At 43.9% G+C, this 19,276-nt stretch overlaps 1 protein-coding gene across 1 annotated transcript in view; it reads right to left on the bottom strand.

The window, feature by feature from the left end:
- Positions 1–18,889, bottom strand: part of LOC143102330 (uncharacterized) — a 35,449-nt gene extending 16,560 nt beyond the window's left edge. Inside the window, exons 1-7 of the mRNA XM_076265843.1 lie at positions 18,815–18,889; positions 16,646–16,675; positions 11,296–11,328; positions 10,344–10,658; positions 9,876–10,190; positions 6,618–6,709; positions 6,213–6,476 (exon numbers count right to left, since the gene is read on the bottom strand). Coding sequence (XP_076121958.1) covers positions 6,213–6,476; positions 6,618–6,709; positions 9,876–10,190; positions 10,344–10,658; positions 11,296–11,328; positions 16,646–16,675; positions 18,815–18,842 — 1,077 coding nt within the window. The 5' untranslated portion in view covers positions 18,843–18,889. The remainder of the gene's footprint in view (positions 1–6,212; positions 6,477–6,617; positions 6,710–9,875; positions 10,191–10,343; positions 10,659–11,295; positions 11,329–16,645; positions 16,676–18,814) is intronic.
- Between the last annotated feature and the right edge of the window lie 387 nt (positions 18,890–19,276).

Below are 19,276 nucleotides of genomic sequence, written 5' to 3'. Positions count from 1 at the left end.
CACTAACGTCAACCATCAACAGAATCAACGCACAAGCTGTGTCAGGATTTCACCTTGAGAAACTGCTGGTATGAACTTTTACATCGTCTGCCAAGGGAACTCAACTCACCGTCTGCCACCGCCTGCCAACTTTCACACCTCTGCCATCTAGCTGCAGGCCTACGTTTCGCCACTGGACTGCCCAGGAGCAACGTACGGGAACATCATGCAAGCGACTTTTTAATCACCATGCTGAGAGAAGAGAGAGCCGCCCACCACCACGGCCACCGCCCCCTAATCTGCTGGCTGATCTGCTCACCGGGCCGAAAGGGGACTTGTGGACTATACTGCTGGCGAAGCACTATCACCTGCCTGTGGACTTATTGAGTGTTTTTTGTTTGTCTTTATCTTTGTCTGCATGAGCGCTGAGTCTGTTTGTTTTATGTCTGGTCTTGTTCTGTAAGCATACTGTCTTTGTAAAGACAGGCTTGCTTTACTGTCACTGTCTATTTGTCTGTCTGTTTATTTGTGTAGATGTCTTGGTGTGATGTCACAGGTACGCTGGTGATTACGCCGCTCTGTCCGGCACCTGTCTTGTGTCTTTTGTTATTTTGTAAATTGTTTGTTTATGTCTTGATGTCACGGGTACGCTGGCGACTACGCCGCTCCGTCCAGCATTGTTTGTCTTCATGTGTCAATGTCTTGTGTGTGGAGTGCTTTGGATTGTACTAAGTACATGTTAAATGCGCTTTATAAATAAAAATGACTTGACTTGACTTAAGTCTGCCTGCTTGTTTGCGTGGTTGAACTGGTTTGAATGACCGGCGGTGTCCTGATCCCTTGCCTCTTTGCTGTTCGAGGTGTGCTGGTTGCCGGTTCCGGGTTGCTGACGACGTCACTGGGAATTCCGGGGGAACCCCTATCATCACACGGAGGCGCGGCCGATGACGTCACACACCGTAGTTCCTGACCAGGAAGTCAATTGAAAGCTACAGACTGTTTCTCTGTCTACCACACCCAGATCGTCTCAGCTTAAGCTTGAACTGTGAACTTTAACTCACTACTTTTAACTAGTTTTAATCTTACTAAACTATTTATTAGAAATAAAGCAACTTGTATTTTTTATACTAAGATTTGTTGTGAGCTTCTGTGTCCTGGGCATTGGTAAAAGGTTATGGGGAGGAGTGTCTGAGCAGAAAGTTACCAGTTATACGGCCGTAAGGCGGACACTCCTTTTTCTGGCGTAGTCAGCAGGATGCCCAGTGACACAGAAGACGAACACTCAGGGCCAAGTAGTTCAAGGGGGAGGGCTACCAATTTACTAAATATACCAGCTCAGGGAACTGATGGTATGATGGGTACTCCTGCTTTACCTTTACTCATGGCATGGTTTTACAGTGCCCCCTGGCTCCCAAAGTTCAGTGGGGAGCGGCGACAATTTGGGGAATGGCGAGCCCAGGTGGAAGTTATGCTGCATGCACAACCTCTCTCTGGCGAACAACAAGCCGACTTCTTGTTCAGCGCACTAGAAGGAGAAGCCAGACGTGAAGTGGCACTGCTGGACGAACATAGACGTGACACAGGCGAAAAACTTCTTGCAGCCGTACAGGAGTTGTATGGGGAGACCGCCAGCATAGCCCAAACACGTGCAGCATTCTTCAAGTGTCGCCAGCGCCCTGAGGAGAAGGTGGGAGAGTTTATTCTTCGACTGCGAGAGTGCCATGCTAAGTGGCGACAGTTAGACAGAGAAGCTGCAGGAGACGAAAATGAAGCACTGTTGGACCAGTTTGTGCTTGGCTTGAAGTCTGGTGAGGTGCGAACTGAACTACAATGTCACCTACGTCGACAACCCCGGCAAGGATTCAAGGCTTTGACTGCAGAGGCCCGCGCTTTAGAAGAGGAGCTGGGCAGTGGAACTGAAGAGGCTCAGACCAATGCCGTAAGAGCTACCACTACACAGACAACACTGAATAGGGACAGGACGAGGGAAGATGCACCCAGACAGGTCAAGAGGGTAATCTGGGAGAGTGCCAGCCCATGGGCTGCCCCCATTGTGCTGGTAAAGAAAAAAATGGTTCTTGCCGCTTTTGTGTGGATTATCGGAAACTCAATGCGGTGACTCACAGAGATGCGTACCCCCGATCCCGCATTGAAGAATCACTGACGTGTCTACAGAAGGCGGCTTGGTATTCCACACTGGACCTAGCCAGTGGTTATTGGCAGGTGGAGGTTGACCCCAGGGACAGGGAAAAGACGGCTTTTACAACCCCTATTGGGTTGTACGAGTTTGACCACAGGCCCTTTGGGTTATGCAATGCCCCTGCCACTTTCCAGCGGCTAATGCAACGGTGTCTGGGGGGAATGATAAATGATTCCTTGCTTATTTATTTAGACAATGTAATTGTCTACTCCCCAGATTTTGACAGCCACCTGCGGGACCTAGAGGGTGTATTCCGTCATCTGCTGGAGATGGGGCAGAAGTTACAGCCCACGAAGTGCCGATTCTTCCAGCGACAAGTGACCTACCTGGGTCACATGGTCAGTCAGGAGGGAGTTGCGATGGACCCAGAAAAAACTGTGGTAGTGGAGCAGTGGGAAGCCCCCAACACCATCCATCAGTTGCGTTCCTTCCTTGGGTTCATTGGGTATTACCGCCGATTTGTTCAAGATTTTGCAAAGATCACCGCACCACTGAATCGACTGTTGCAGGGGTGTACAAAGTTAGGGAAAATGCCCCAATAGTGTGGACTAATGACTGTGAACAGGCTTTCCGCCGATTGAAGAGTGCCCTGGTGAGTGCCCCAATTCTAGCCTATGCAGATTTCAGCCTTCCCTTTAGCCTGTACACTGATGCTAGCTTGGATGGGCTAGGGGTGGTATTGTCACAGGTGCAGGAAGGCAAAGAAAGGGTAATTGCATATGCTAGCCGTAGCTTACACCCTACATAACAAACAATCAGAATTATACCTCCTTTAAATTAGAGCTGTTGGCTCTAAAATGGGCCATCACCGAGAAATGTAAAGATTATCTCTGGGGTGCCACCATTGAGGCATACACTGAGAACAATCCTCTGGTCCATTTACAATCAGCAAGGCTTGGGGCTGTAGAGCAGCGATGGGTGTCCCAGTTGGCAAATTATAATTACACCCTACGATATCGACCAGGGAGGGTTAACCAGAATGCGGATATTCTGTCCAGGTTGCCCGGGGGACAGGTGGCAATTGTATGTCGACTGGACGGGGAGGAGGTGGTCCAGCAAGAGGCGGAAGAAAGCTGGGCCCATCAACAACGGCAAGATCCTGACCTGTGCCAACTGGGGGACTGGATAAGAAGAGGGGCCCCGCCAACTGCCCAGGAGAGAGAAAACATCAGTGAGGCCCTCCAGAGGAAGAATGGTCTCGGCTGGAGAACAGGGACGGCGAGCTGCGAAGAAAGTGGGTTCGGCAAGAGACTGGTTCCCCTGGCCAGCAAGTGTTGGTTCCACAACAGGCTACGCGGTTTTCATGGGAGGAGTACCACAAGATAGCTGCCCTTCTGCGGCAACGTTATTTCTGGCCAGGAATGGCAAAAGATGTAACTACCTGGGGGCAAGAATGCCCACAGTGCATCACCAATAAGACCGGCCTGAGGTAAGAGCACCTTTGACAAACATTCAGACAAGTTACCCGTTCCAGATTGTGGGGATAGACTACCTGTCGTTGGGCCGATCTGAAGATAGCTATCCCTATATTCTGGTAATGACTGACCTGTTTTCAAAATATGCCTTAGCAGTTCCTACCAAGGATCAGTCAGCCACGACTACCGCCCGGACCATTTGGACCCACCTGTTCCAAGTCTTCGGCTGCCCAGAGAGGATCCTCTCCGACCGAGGTGGTGCCTTCGAGTCAGCCCTCTTCACAGAGCTGTGCAAATTTTACGGATGCCGTAAGAGACGGACGACTCCCTACCATCCTCAAGGAAATGGAGCATGCGAACGCTTTAATCAAACTCTTTTGGGCCTACTGGGGACATTGACAGAGGACGAGAAGTCCCAATGGCATGTCAAGCTGCCAGCCCAGGGCTGTACGTTAACTTTTTTGCAAGTAGCACTTGTGCTACAGAGGTTAAAAGTTTTGTAGCACCAGCCACAAATTCTGTAGCATCGATATAAAACCTCTAAAATTTCTAAAAACAATCACAAGTAGGACAGTTCATCAATTGTGGTTGGGATCTAGGCCAACTGCAACTGGATTGATAAAAGGTCATGTAGTTGCAAACATCTCACCTGGCTACATTGTGTTTGAGATGAACAAAAGCTATCAGCATGATATGTTATTTGGTTGTTGTGTTTTTGTAAAAACAAAAAAACAATCCCTGACAGGTAGGCCTATCAGGAAGACATTTTTTTGTTAATTTTTCTTATACATATGCATTGGAAGTCAGTTCATTTATTTTTGAATAAGTAGAAGATATGCTGAAGATTTTATTCCACTAAGATTTAATTCACGTTTAGTTCATATGTCTACGTTTTTAGATTAGAGTAGGCCTACATTCAACCTTATTGTCATTGCACGAGTGAAATACCGTTTTACATCTAACCAGTGGTGCAAATGAGTAGGCTAACTGACATGACAAACAGTGCACCCATGAAATGCCTAGACTGTTCCATACACATAGGCTACAGTAGGGTAGCCTACTGAAGATAGCTGAAGGTCTGTGGCTAACGCAGTCGTAATTAAAGTGTCGTGAAGGTTTTTTCGGAACCGATCATGTTCTTGTAGATGTTATTAAGCACTACTAAGCGAGACTATGTTGCGCATAAAGCATGAAGTGAGCTCATATTGACAGATATAAGCGAACATCCCGGTGGACTTTTTTCTTCGAAGTTTTAGATTTGAATGGTGTTGTTTGGTTACTAAGTTGTTCGTTTTAAACTGAACTAAAAGTGCAAAGCAACAAGGTGATTGCCACAAACTTCTACCTCTGCTTGCCTAATCTGAATTCACCTCAGCCCGGTCGGAAGATACTTTCACTTTAGGCTTTTCCGATTCGCGAGGACAATTTGCAAGGTGTTGTTTGATTTGGAGTTGGATTGTTTGGATACTAGGCATACAAACAAGTAGACATGCTTTTTTATCGCGTAGACTGCAACTACCAGGTTGAAATCAAAGTAGCCTACATCGATTCCCCTCTCACAGAAGTAGCCTACACATACGCACTTCAAACAAACAAACAATAATTTCACAGGGAGCCTACACCGGGCATGTAGCCTAACTGAGCACGCTTACCAGTAGACTGGGCCCATGGCATTACTGTGCAGGGGGATTTCCGCCCCACTAATGGCTGGGTCAGACACCAACATGAGATCTTGCAAAGGGTCTATCGCCTGGCTCAGAAACACACCCAGCGACAACAAGGACGGGATAAGGAGCGTTATGACCGACGGGCCCGAGCACTAGACCTCCTTCCAGGTGAGCGCGTGTTGCTAAGACACTTCCAGAGCGAGCCCAAGGCAAGCTGGGATCCCGTTGGCTCCCCACACCCTTCTCTGTGGTGTAAAGAATAGACCCTGACCGACCCGTGTATATCATTAGACCGGAGGGGAGAGACGGACCTACCAGAACAGCACATCGCAATAACTTAAGACCCTGCCCGGTGACTTTCCCCCAGGAGCCACCAACAGAACAACTAAGATCTCCACGGCAGGTCCCTGTCCGACCTAACTCGAACAGAGGCCAGAGGAGGACCTACTGGCCATTAACCTTCTATGCCCGACGTCATGTGCCCCTAAGAGAAACTGAGCTTCGGGAAGTTCCTGTGGATCCTGAGCCGTCCAGACCCCAGGTTGCTGCCACCCTCTATGGTCCTAACAATTCAGAGCCTTTGCGTCGCTCGGTACGCACTACCCAAGGTAATAAACCAGACCGGTATAGTCCATGATAGTCAGGACGACTATGCTTAAAGTGGGGGAGGGAATTGTCAGCCTAATAGGAATAGCTGTGGGACAAGCATTGTGTTGGGGTGATGTCTAATTGCAGTGCTCACATTTACTGGACTGATAGATTGTCTGCACCATGTGATGGAAGATAGCTATTACCCAGACTGTTTCCTACCGAGGCTCTCTACTAACTCTTAATTGTTTGACGTGGAAAATTATACTGACTATTATTACCCAGCCTACCCATGCACACACAAATACTCATGTTGAGTAGATGTTCAATGACACACGCACGCACACACACACACACACACACCTGGTTTTGCCACATCCAGTCCTGACCCCTCATGATTCTGGTGCCGATCTTCATCATGGCGGCCATCTCTGGGCCAGACAAGGCTTTGTGGCCTGGCTGTGTAGAGGGCTGCGTAGAGGGCAGTAACAGGGGCAGCTTGAGGTCGTATTTGCCTGTACTGCCCATGCGGTATACGTTTTCACCACCAGCATCCCACCTCACACGAATCCAGCCGGTCTCACTCAGTTCACCAATCACACGGCCCAGACCCGGAGGGTTTCCGTCCTGAAATATGGGACAAATACACATGCACGCCACACACAAACAAACACAAAACAAAGTGCAAGCACACTCAAATACACATGTTTAGATAGATGTTCAATGTTTCACATACACACACACACACACACAGTACTGGTCATGTACCTGGTTTTCCCACTTCCAGTCCGGACCCCTCATGACCCTGGTGCCGATCTTCATCATGGCTGTTAACTCTGGACCAGACAATGTGCTGTTATCTGCAGGGGGAGAGACAGCAGCAACATCCATGTAGATGCACAGCACCATAAAAATAATGGTAGAAATATGTATTTAGAAATATGTATCGCCTACTTTGCATTTATTTTTCAAAGGGTAGCAAAATATGTACACTACTATGGAAACATTTGGAATCACAAGTTCTTGTTTGCCCATTTTCTGCCACCATCACTGTGATTACGTATACGTATTGTGGTGTTTAAAATGATAATTAACAAGCCCTTTTAATTATGTGGTTAAAGACTGTTGTGCTTTTTAAAGACTAATTTCATTCATAGGGCATATTTCAACTTATACATTTCAACAGCGTGACAATTTTTATGGAAAGTCTGCCTCTATGAGGAGCATTATAATTTTTGACTTACTTATCGAATAAATGTATCAAAATACTGAAATGTAACATCAGAATATTTATCATAATATCATATATAATCAACATAATCATAATATGTAAATGAGCAGTCAGGGATTTTACACAATTTGAAGCACAGAACATTTTCTCTCTCTCACACACACACACACACACACACAAACCAGACACAAAAGAAGTGCATGCACACACAAATACTCATGTTGAGTAGACTGAGTAGAGACAGAGACTTTCTAATGAGGAGACACGGGACTCAAAAAATCCTCCATAGAAATGCATGGGGCTAGTTTGTAACACCAATATGGCAGTTGTCTACACATATCCCATCCCTTCCTCGGCAAAACGTTGACATGTGAATACATTGAGCCAATATGGTGTGATGTGAATACATTGAGCCAATCATATGGTGTGTTGTGAAGACATCGTGCCAATCATGTGTTGTGAACTCGCCGCTGGAGCAAGATTGGCGTTGTGAAGCCTTGCGCACGCGCATTTCTGCCAAATAGGATGCCCGATGAGTGCCCAAAAAGCATTGCAATATGGCCGCCGAGTGGAGGGACTTGCCTAAAAGGACTTTGGTCGAGAGTAAACACATTCAGCAATCATCTCCTCACGACCACTGACTTCCAATTCCGCATTACAGTGTAAAAAAAACCTGTTCTCTGTAGGCAGCCCAGGCTCCAAAAACTGGAAACAAACAAAGTGGGGGCAGCCTGTCCTGCGAACAAACACGAAACTCTGCGTGGAATTTCCCTGGAAATACTGAAGGTAGGGGTAAGATACTGTACCTCTCTGGTGTGATTCGTTTGGTCCTTGGTTAAAATATAATGTGTGTTTTTTTGCACAAAAAAAAGTCTGCTAATACATTTTAAATAAACACACACAAAAGCTACTTCCTGCAAAGTCCCTGACTGCACCTTTAAGTAACAGTCCTAATATTACGGTAGCTTAAAGGAGAATTCCGGTGGGATATTGACCTAAAGTGTGTTGAAACATGATACCGAGTGTGAATGTATGTCTCATAGCTCACCTCGGCTTGCACTCAGAAATCTGGCGCTAGTTAGCCAATGCTACCAACACAGTGTTTTGTTGTGGTGCCTCGGGCATCGGCCTAGCCATGCAAATAAATCACTGTTTTACACCATGTACGAGGCTCAAAGTAGCTCCATACTTCATTGGTAAACTTCCGAGGGCCTTGACATTTAAAACGAGACATGGAGAACTTTGAAAAAGCACTGGTAGTTTATTTACAAGACGATTTATACAGACAGTACCTTAAGGAATTTTACCGTTCGATGCCATCTTGAATTTAGTCACGATAAGTCGAGCGACGAGTACGAACGAACAGGTATGATAAGGGATCAGATTCCAAAAATAATTCAGTGGAAATGCATGGATTCAGTTGCTTCCAGTAGCAGCAACTGGAATCCATTCATTTTTACGGAATTATTTTTGGAATCTGATCCCTTATCATACCTGTTTGTTCGTACTCGTCGCTCGACTTATCGTGACTAAATTCAAGATTTAAATTACTAAATTCAAGATTTAAATTACTTGAATTTCCCCTGGGGATCAATAAAGTATCTTTCTATCTATCTATCTAATGTCAAGGCCTTCGGAAGTCTACCAATGAAGTATGGAGCTACTTTGAGCCTCGTAAATGGTGTAAAACAGTGATTTATTTGCATAGCTAGGCCGATGCCCGAGGCACCACAACGAAACACTGTGTTGGTAGCATTGGCTAACTAGCGCCAGATTTCTGAGTGCAGGGGACAAGCCGAGGTGAGCTATGAGACATACGTTCACACTCGGTATCATGTTTCAACACACTTTAGGTCAAAATCACACCGGAATTATCCTTTAAAGCGATGGTTCGGAGTAATTTCACCCTCGGGTCCTTTGCACCATGACCCTGAGCCTCCCAGAACCCGTTTGCCCTTGGTTGAACCCTGGTCTAGTAGCGCTGTCAGAAACGAATGACTTTCTGCAGGCGCTTATGGAACCTATAGAGTATCTCGTAAATTACCCCACTAATAATTCCCTGAATGGTACGAAACTTCTACAGTAGTACACATATGATCTGTACTCATTCTGTACTCAAGTACACCAGGAGTTTATTTAAATAACACTTGCCTGATGGATTATACTCTCTGCTGCTATCTACCGTTGCGTCGACGTTACTTCCGTGATTTGGGAAAAGCCCGTAAAAGTCCTGGCAGGAAGCATGCATAAGGATGTAGATCCAGGAATGCACTAATATTTTGTTCGTAGTACCAGTTTGCAACAAATATTAGTTAACACTAAGTTGTAAACACTTCGGAAAAAAATATAAAAAACTGGATATACCAAAAAACTTTGATGTAATCGCTTCCTGCTAGGACTTTTACAGGCTTTTCCCAAATCACAGAAGTAACGTCGACGCAGTGGTAAATAGCAGCAGAGTAGAAGCCATCAGGCAAGTGTTATGCTGGTGTGGTTCTGGGAGGATGTTGGGCTCGGGGTCATGGTGCAAAGGACCCTAGTGTGAAATTACTCCGAACCATCGCTTTAACAGGTCAGGGTAGTATTTAGTACCTATGTTTAGTTAATAGCTTCTATGTCATTATGAATGAACAAACAAGGTATCTGTTGGCTGAGTTTTGATTGGCAGTTGATGTTCATTTTGTGGAGTGAGTCAAAATTAACTTCATGAGATTGGAGCGCAATGTACAGTAGCCTAGTATAAGCATACCAAATTCCCAAAGCCCCCCGAAGGACAACATTTGTGATGCACTAACCTGAGCACACCACACCAGCATCTTCACCATGGTGACAGTCATGTGTTCCAAAGCCACTATGGGAGCATTCTGTAAGGGATCCTTCAGAACCAGAGCAGCGGACCTCATCCATCCAGATGTTCCCAATCCCCCTCCCAAAGTGGGCTCCCACAGGGGCAGAGACAGCACTTCCACATCCCAGCTGTCTACACACCACCTGTGCATCACTCATGCCCCAGCTATCATCACACACAGTGCCCCACTGGCTGTTGTAGTAGACCTCCACTCTACCGGAACAATCAGTACTCCCACCAACCAGCCTAACAGGAGCATTTCCTATAACAAGTACAAGTTGCAGGGTGTAGAATGGGTTAGAGAATATAGTCAGCAAACTGGCATGACAGTATTACATAATATTGGGGATATTCTAGTACTCAAAGGGGTTGCTATCATTAGGTTGAGTGGATTATTGTGATGGTTCTTACTAACCTGAGCACACCACACCAGCATCTTCTCCATGGTTACAGTCATGTGTTCCAAAGCCACTATGAGAGCATTCTGTAAGGGATCCTTCAGAACCGGAGCAGCGGACCTCATCCATCAAGATCTCCCCACTCCCCCTCCCAAAGTGGGATTCCACAGGGGCAGAGACAGCATCTCCACATCCCAGCTGTCTACACACCACCTGTGCATCACTTATGTCCCAGCTATCATCACACACAGTGCCCCACTGGTTGTTGTAGTAGACCTCCACTCTACCTGAACACCTTGTGTTCCCGCCAACCAGCCTAACAGGAGCATTTCCTATAACAAGTACAAGTTGTAGGGTGTAGAATGGGAGAGAGAATATAGTCAGCAAACTGACATGACAGAATTACATAATATCATGCTCTGTCAGTTGACATTGTGCTAGCTGAGCTGCACTTTGTAACTGTACTCCTTAAATCTTTAATATTTAAATCTTTAACTGTATGCTACACCTTAAAACAGTGGTTTTGGAGTTTATCACACAACTGAACTGAGCACTAACCCTAGATTCAGACACTTGCGCTGCGTTACTGCATGCTGGTGGGTTTTCCTGATGGTCAGGGGTGTTTGACCGTAAAGGTGCCTATGGTACACACGCTTGCATTGAATGCAGTGCTGGAGACCCTACTTGTTCACTTTACATAGGTTTATGTCATCCGTTGCGGAATTGTTGTTGTGTTGTGGTTCTGTTGTGTTGTTTTGCTCCCGTCGCATTCCGTCAAAAAGTTGAGAAATGCTCAACTTCTGCTGCACCAGCGGACAGCAACGCAAGGCACCAGCCAATCAAATTACAGCTACATGTATACTTCAAAGTTCAAGGTATACATCACATTACACACCACCGACTGTCGGGAAAACCCACTGGTTTGCAGTAAGCGTGTGAATCTAAGGTCACACCACATGCGGAACTCACCAGCTTGAAGAGAGCCAGACAAATAGATTATCACTGGAAAACATGTAATGTTTGAGTAGTTATTAGATGTATGTGAGCAGATTCACATTTGTAGTTAGTGATCAATTAAAGTGAAACCTGGTGTTCTAAAACAAATCAATGACCTGGTGAATGAAGAAAATACAGAGCTATTTCTGTACATTGTTGGATATATTGAAGCAACAATATTTTTCATTGGTTCTAAATCAGCCCATGCCATCACACTCTGTCAAAACAGCATGTTAAAGACATGTTGCTTTGTTGTTACCATGACTTCACTATACTGTGAAAGAACACACAGGCAGAATTCAAATGTACCTGAACGGAGTGCAAGGTTAATTCAAACAATACAGGCTATGCATATGTAGGCTACAGAGTAAACAGCAAGATGCTGAATTCCTTGTTAACAGGAAATGGGTGCCAAAACTAGATTGGGCTGGTGCCGCTCTGTCTACACATGTATGCTAACGGATGTACAGGCTGACAACTGTGGTAAGCCTCTTGATATCAAGCTTCAGTGCTATATAGTGAGCCCTTTTTGTCAACTAGTTAACTAGTGAACCAATTTGTTGCACTAGTTAACTAGTAAGAGCCAAAATGCTTACTAGTTAAGTGAAGCCCTCAATGCTGACTAGTTAACTAGTTACATCTGTTTCTGACCTTACTAGTTAACTAATGAGACACAAAATGTTCACTTGTTATCTAGTGAAAACAGACATGCACACTAGTTATACAGTAACTAGTTAACTTATTGTGCCTTTCTAGATAGATAGATAATTCTTACTGTTTCTCTGTACAAGCCAATAAGGTAAAATTGTGTACCTGACAAGTTTCGGCTACCTTGCCTCTGTAGCCTTCATCAGAGGTGTCACATGATGTTGGTGTGACGTCGTCTGAGCTGTGTTATATGGAGTTTTCCATCCCACCTGATGTGGTGTGACGTGGTCTGAGCTGTGTTATATGGAGTTTTCCATCCCACCTGATGTGGTGGGATGGCCGTGTCCCCTGGGGTACTCCAGAGGGGGGGGGGGGGGGGGGGGGGCGCCCTCTGCTGTCTGGTGGTTTTTCATACAGCCGGGGGCGGCCCTGCAAACTAACAGTAACGGAAAGCAGTGTGTTGTCTCGCGGTCTTAACTTTGCCACAACACCAATAAACATCCCATACGAAGAATTCATCGTAGCAACAGAGTTAGCATGTCAGAAGATAACAAACCAAGGCGACAAAGCTGGTTTACGCAATGAAATAGCGGGGATACTGAAGTCTGCCAAAATTACACACAGGAACACAAGCAGGGAAGGATGGAAGGCTATACAGTCAATAGCCAAAGACAAAACCATTAAAGTGCTACCCGCAGACAAAGGCAGAACAACAGTCATCATGGACACAGAACAATACGAAAAACAAATGATAGACATGCTGGACGATAAAGACACTTATGAAATCTTAAAGAGGGACCCTACAGAGGAGAAAAAGAAGAAACTGAAGACTCTGCTAAACCCATTAGTGGACAAGAGAAAAATAGACAAGGACAATTACAAGTACTTAGTACCTACAGCCAGTATCACCCCCAGAATATATGGCACCCCCAAAATACACAAAAAAGATGTTCCACTCCGTCCCATTGTTGACAGCATAGGCTCAGTAACATACAACCTTTCGAAAGCCCTAGTTGAGATTATAAAACCTCTCCTGGGCCGAACAAAGCAACACTGTAAAAATTCAAAGCAACTGGCACAGGAACTAAGCACAGTGAAAGTAGAGGCAGACGAGATACTCATATCCCACGATGTAGTCTCTCTGTTCACAAAAACTCCAGTGGACGTCACAATAAATATAGTGCAGAACCGTCTACAAGCAGTCTCAACACTCCGCCAACGAACAAACCTAAAAGTTGAAGACATAGTCCAGTTGCTAACGTTTGTAGCAAAGTCCACATACTTCCTTTTCAGAGGGACCATATACAGACAAAAGGAGGGTTTTGCCATGGGGGACCCCCTCTCAGCCATCATGAGTGGATTCTTCATGGAGGACCTGGAAGCCAAAGCCATCGCCACCGCTCCCAAAGAATGTAGGTTGACCCTCTGGAGACGCTATGTGGACGACATCTTGGAGAAGATCAAGACCGGCCACACACGAAGACTCACAGACCATCTCAACACCATAGACGAAACTGGAAACATAAAATTCACTCATGAGGAGGAAGAACATAGATCCATCGCCTTCCTGGACATGAAAATACATCACATTGAGGATGGTAGCATCAAGATAAAAATATACAGAAAACCCACACACACAGACCAGTATCTACTATGGACATCAGAGCACCCCACAGCACACAAGCTATCAGTGGTCCGCACCCTATATGACCGTACCAAGGTCATCACTGACAACCATGACAGAGAGGAGGAGGAGAACCACATAAAACAGGCACTCAAAGCTTGCAACTACCCAAACTGGGCCATAAACAAAGGCAAGAGAGAGGTCCAGAGAAATAACAAGGAGGAGAAAAAGAAAAAAGGTTCTAAGCCTGAGAACCTAGGCATGGTCACCCTCCCATACGTCAGGGGGGTCACAGAACGCGTACAGCGAGCGATGAGGAAACACCACATCATCACACCAGTGAAGCCACACATCAAGCTTCGCCAAATCCTAGTACACCCTAAGGATCAGATTCCCCCTGAGAAAAAGTGTGATGTGATATACGAGATTCCTTGCCTAACATGCAATAAAACGTATATAGGAGAGACAGGCCGGCAATTCAGCACACGAAAAAAGGAACACCAGAAAGAATGTGAAAAGGAAACATCTGGAACGCTCACCCGTGCAACAAGAATGAAAGCAACACAGGGAAATCTGAAATCTGCCATTTCAGACCACTGTAAGAGGGAAAACCATCTTATGAACTGGGACAAGGTCATCAGAACGGAATGCAACATGAACATGATTCCATCGATGGATCAAAGAGGCGGTTGAAATCAGGAAGCGGGCCCCAAAGACTGTGAACCGGGATGAAGGAGCCTACCAGCTATCCCACACCTGGGACACAGTCCTGCAGGGCCGCCCCCGGCTGTATGAAAAACCACCAGACAGCAGAGGGCGCCCCCCCCCCCCCCCCCCTGGAGCACTCCAGGGGACACGGCCATCCCACCACATCAGGTGGGATGGAAAACTCCATATAACACAGCTCAGACGACGTCACACCAACATCATGTGTCACCTCTGATGAAGGCTACAGAGGCAAGGTAGCCGAAACTTGTCAGGTACACAATTTTACCTTATTGGCTTGTACACAGAGGCGCAGCTTGTCAATAGGCAAACCAAGCAACTGCTTGGAGCCCCGAGCCGCTAGGGGGCCCCCGACCTGGTCTCAGTGCGTTTGCCGGTGGGTCAAGCGAGAATTTCGTCCATAGTGATTGAATGATGGATTTTGCGTGCTCCTACCCTATTGTACAAACAGTACGTGCATATGTAGGCCCTATGCTATGGCCTTATGAACAGCGGATCTGTGTTCAAAAAAGTTCAAAGAATCCGCACATATTTAGGCAACTGTGGTAAACGTCAATCGAGGGTGCAGTGATGACGGATCATCGGATTTTGGCATTTAGCCTACTCAATGAAGTTATAGTAGGCTAATGTTAATTGGCAGAAAGATTGAACATGGTTTGCTAAATCTATACGACAGTAGGCCTAAACTTCAGCTAGCTAGCGGCAGTTACAACTAGTCAAGCAAGGAGCCGATTGACAAAGTGCGTCAAAAACACACACCCTTTCTTCTTTGTTACATTGCTCCGGAACTGTTCATTGCAGCGAGATAAATGTGCATTGCGTGACAGAGCAGAAGTGGGGCTTTCCAACAAGACTACGCACTTGTCTGTACGACCAAGTATGAAAAGAAAATCATGAAATTAAATCAAATAGCATCATATTTACAGTCTATACTTCTCTTCTACGTTCACCTGCTCACCCTACTCTCGTTTGAATTACTCGCAAACCCGTGATCGCATAGATATGGCAAGCATATCAGATGAAAGAGGAGACACAGGGCTATCCATTGGTACCATCCTCTATCCTTGGTATCGATCCTTTTGGCTTATAAAAACAGACGAAGTGACTGCAAAATAATAACGTCATGTACACAAACCAACGCTGCACACCCATTAGGCTACTCTCGTTTGAATTACTCGCGGACCCGTGATCGGATAGATATGCCACGCACGTCAGATGAAAGAGGAGACACAGAGCTATCATTTGATATCAAGTAGGCCTACATCCTTCTGGGTTATAAAACAGACGAAGTTACAGCAAAATAATAACTTCATATAGCTGGACTTACCCCACGTTTACGATTTTTTGTCTGTTTTTGTGGCAAAGCATGTTTATAATCCAACGCTTTCGTGTGTTTCTCTATGGCAAAGCATGTTCATAATCCGGTTTTGAGATCCTAGCAAATTCCTGCATGGCATCCAATTCAAGGCTCACATTGCATCCCAATTTGTTCAACAAAGAAACCCCTTTTTTGCCTCTACTTTGTTCATGGCAATGCAGTAAAAATATGTTGTAGAGAATCATTATGAGTGCATACACCATGCACTTAAAAAAATATTTTAGAGATACATGTCAAAATATAAGAATTTTTATAATACGCTTTTTGTATTTTTATTATTTAACATAATAACCTAATGGTGATATAACATAATGGTGATAACACTTGTCGGTAGGGCCCCCTTGGAATTTTTGCTTGGGGCCCCCACAGACTCTAGAATCGCCTCTGCTTGTACAGAGAAACAGTAAGAATTAGTAATACAGTAAGCCTAATGAACCTCTTCAATATAGATAGATAGATACTTTATTGATCCCCAGGGGAAATTCAAGGAACTAGAACTAATTACTAACTACTTCAAGGAACTAATTACAGTAACTAGTGAGGCACAAAATGGTTTACTAGTTAATAGTAAATGTGAAATGCTCACGAGTTAACTAGTTGGGGTCTTTTGTGTCTTACTAGTTAAGAAAGCACAATTTTGCATCTTAAAACTAAATTAGTTGGTAATGGAACTGTTGTATAAAAGCAATATGACACTCATGGTCGTGGGATTGGTAAAGGATATCCCCAAGGCTGTAATTGCCTTTGCCACTCGGCCTTGGCATCGTACCTACGGCCAGATTACAGCTGTGGGGATATCTTTTAACAACCCCACTCCCACTCGTGTCATGTTGCTTAAATATTATTATTATTATTACATAATTAAACCTCCTATTTACACTTGTGATATTCAATAGCTATAGTTATGCAATACAAAAAAAACAACAATGTCTGTTATGACTCCTTACCTGTCAGAGATGAAATACAAAGGAGATGCGCTGATGGAAAAAAGCAAAACATAAACATGAGAAATTATTGTTGGCCTTGACTGTTATTTGCTATTTGCATCTGAATCATTATTTTTTTATACATCTGCACTCAACTCCCTTATGTATAATGTAACTAACTAGATGTACCGCATAGTGTAAAGAAACCAACATACCATAAAAATCTCTTCATCCTCAGTGTTACGGTTCAGGTAGTTATTTAGGGGAAAAAAAGCGCGGGGGGTGGGGGGTTAGTCGCCCCTGCGACCAAACCATTTTTTCCGTAAAAGTCTAGTGGGACTACATGCCCACCAAGTTTCATGTGCCACAGTGTTTCAGTGTACCGGGTTTCGTTTCCCCGTCATCTACTTCCTGAATTTTTTTCCAAAAATTCAGGAAGTAGATGACAGGGAAAAAAAAGAACTTTGACAATCCCTATATGACCGCTATGTGTTTTATTATTGATGACACAATGTATGTAAGCTGCTATTTTACAACGTAAGCTGCATATATATATATATATATATATATATATATATATATATATATATATATATATATATATATATATACTGTATATATATCCTCTTTTCTTAAGTCTGACTTATGTGTTCATTACATCTTCCATCTCCCTCTGAGTTGATGATGCATATAGTTAGTCTCTGAAGCTGACAGCAGAAGGGGATGCTATGGTATCAACCAAGGAGGGCTGACCTGTCTACCTGAATCCTTTCATGCATTCATTATTCATGGAAGGTGGAATTTAAAAAAACATATCCATTATATACTGTGTGTTATATACTGTGTGTATGTATATATATACCCAACTGACACAGGACCCTGACAACAACATAGGACCCTTAACCCTTGATGCATAATATCCACTACAGTTGACATTTGGATGACTCCTTTGATGCATGACAGTTGTCATCGCTTACTTTATCACTCATAGAAAGTAAAGTAGATAAGCCATATTGTTAAAACTTTGATACATTTTGCCTCATAACTGTCTCCACTGACATCTGCTATTTTGGGTTTATGATGTAATATGTCAGGGTAGTAAATAAGATAAAGATAACAATATAATAGATTCCCATAAATTAGTTTGGGGTAAATATTGCAAATTGTCATTTAAAACAGTGCTCCCCTTAGGTTCTGGGCTATTTTGTGTTTATGGATCCCTGTACAATTGATCATTTAAACAATTAAATGAATCTCGCATCATGCTGTGTAATGTGAAATAGGCTTGGTTTTTGATCGGCCACTGTGGGATTCTCTACCTATAGCACAAAGACTAACACATTTCCTATATATATATATATATATATATATATGAAATTAAAATAACCTAAATTACCTTAGGCAAAAAAATTATAAATATGTCAACACTTTAAATAGACCTATTTAATGTACAGTTGACTATTTGCTCCCATAATTACCACCAGTGAAAGATTGAAAGATTTATTTTAACTACTATCTTAATCTCCAGCTAAACGTTTGGTGCCATTTTAACCCCAATCAAGCAGCATCTCACTCCCTTGCTTAGCTGGATACAACAAGTTCAAGTCCAAGTCTACCCTCATGCCAACACAAAATATGTCACCCTCCTTTGTGCCTCCGATTTCTTCAATAAATATTGAACTAGTAGGAACCCCAAACTGTGGAGCATCAGGGGGTACCTTTCCACACACGAGCAGTCTATGGGAACAGTTTAAATTTGCTATGTGCAAAAATGACAGTGTAATATTTCTAATCATACTAGAATTATTACATTGTGAAAGCATTTATTATTAGTTGTTTTATTATAACAAACAACGCATTCCACTGTTTGGCTTCCTCTAAGAGGGAACCTGAGGAAGCCAAACAGCGAAAGTGTCGTTCGCTCCCAATAAAACAATTCTTGACATCAAACCAGTGTGTGGTGAAAATCTCTACTTTTTAAATCCTGATTCCTGAACATGGATGGTATGTGCACTCTTTCATTTATTATTAGTATTTTTTGTCATTTGGTATTTTCATCAAAATAATACATTTTAATGCATCCACACACTTGTAAAGATAATATAATTTGCATTTCATTTATTTTAATGTAAATGTGACATTTGTTTCAATTGATTGCAGAATTAATACATTTAAAAAAAAAAAACATACCTAGGTGTTGAAAAGGGTGAGTACTCATTCTTCTACCTCCTCGTTATGCTAGGCATGAACCAACTGTGTGTCTTTTCTCCTTATTCAAGTTATATGATGCTGCCTCTGGGAAAATAACCGGAAAGTGCAACAGTTGCAGGAGTTGGAATGAAAACAGCTTTGGTTGCAGCAGTACTCTTTACATTCTGTTCCTGTTTTTTTTTTTTTTTTTGGTTTTCAGTTTTGTCTGTTTTGAACTGTAAAAAAGGTCTGCTAACTCCAGGTCATCAAAATGGTGTTGGAAGGGTAGAGAACTGACCCTGAACATTTACTTAATCACTACATGGTGCTGTAGTACACTGAATGACCATCATACGGTTATTCAACACATAGTGCCCTATGGTAAGTCAGGGGGTGATCCAAACACAGGGGACAGTGGACAATTCCCCAAAACTCCAATTATAGGAGTTATAGGTCTCTAGA

Source organism: Alosa pseudoharengus, unplaced genomic scaffold, assembly GCF_046254945.1.
Source record: "Alosa pseudoharengus isolate Yale_2024_CS ecotype anadromous, Long Island Sound unplaced genomic scaffold, YU_APseudo_1.1 YU_APseudo_1.1_scf_4, whole genome shotgun sequence".
Lineage (NCBI taxonomy): Eukaryota > Metazoa > Chordata > Actinopteri > Clupeiformes > Clupeidae > Alosa > Alosa pseudoharengus.
Note: the sequence above shows the minus strand (reverse complement) of the source record. Positions and strands in the feature narration are given on the sequence as shown.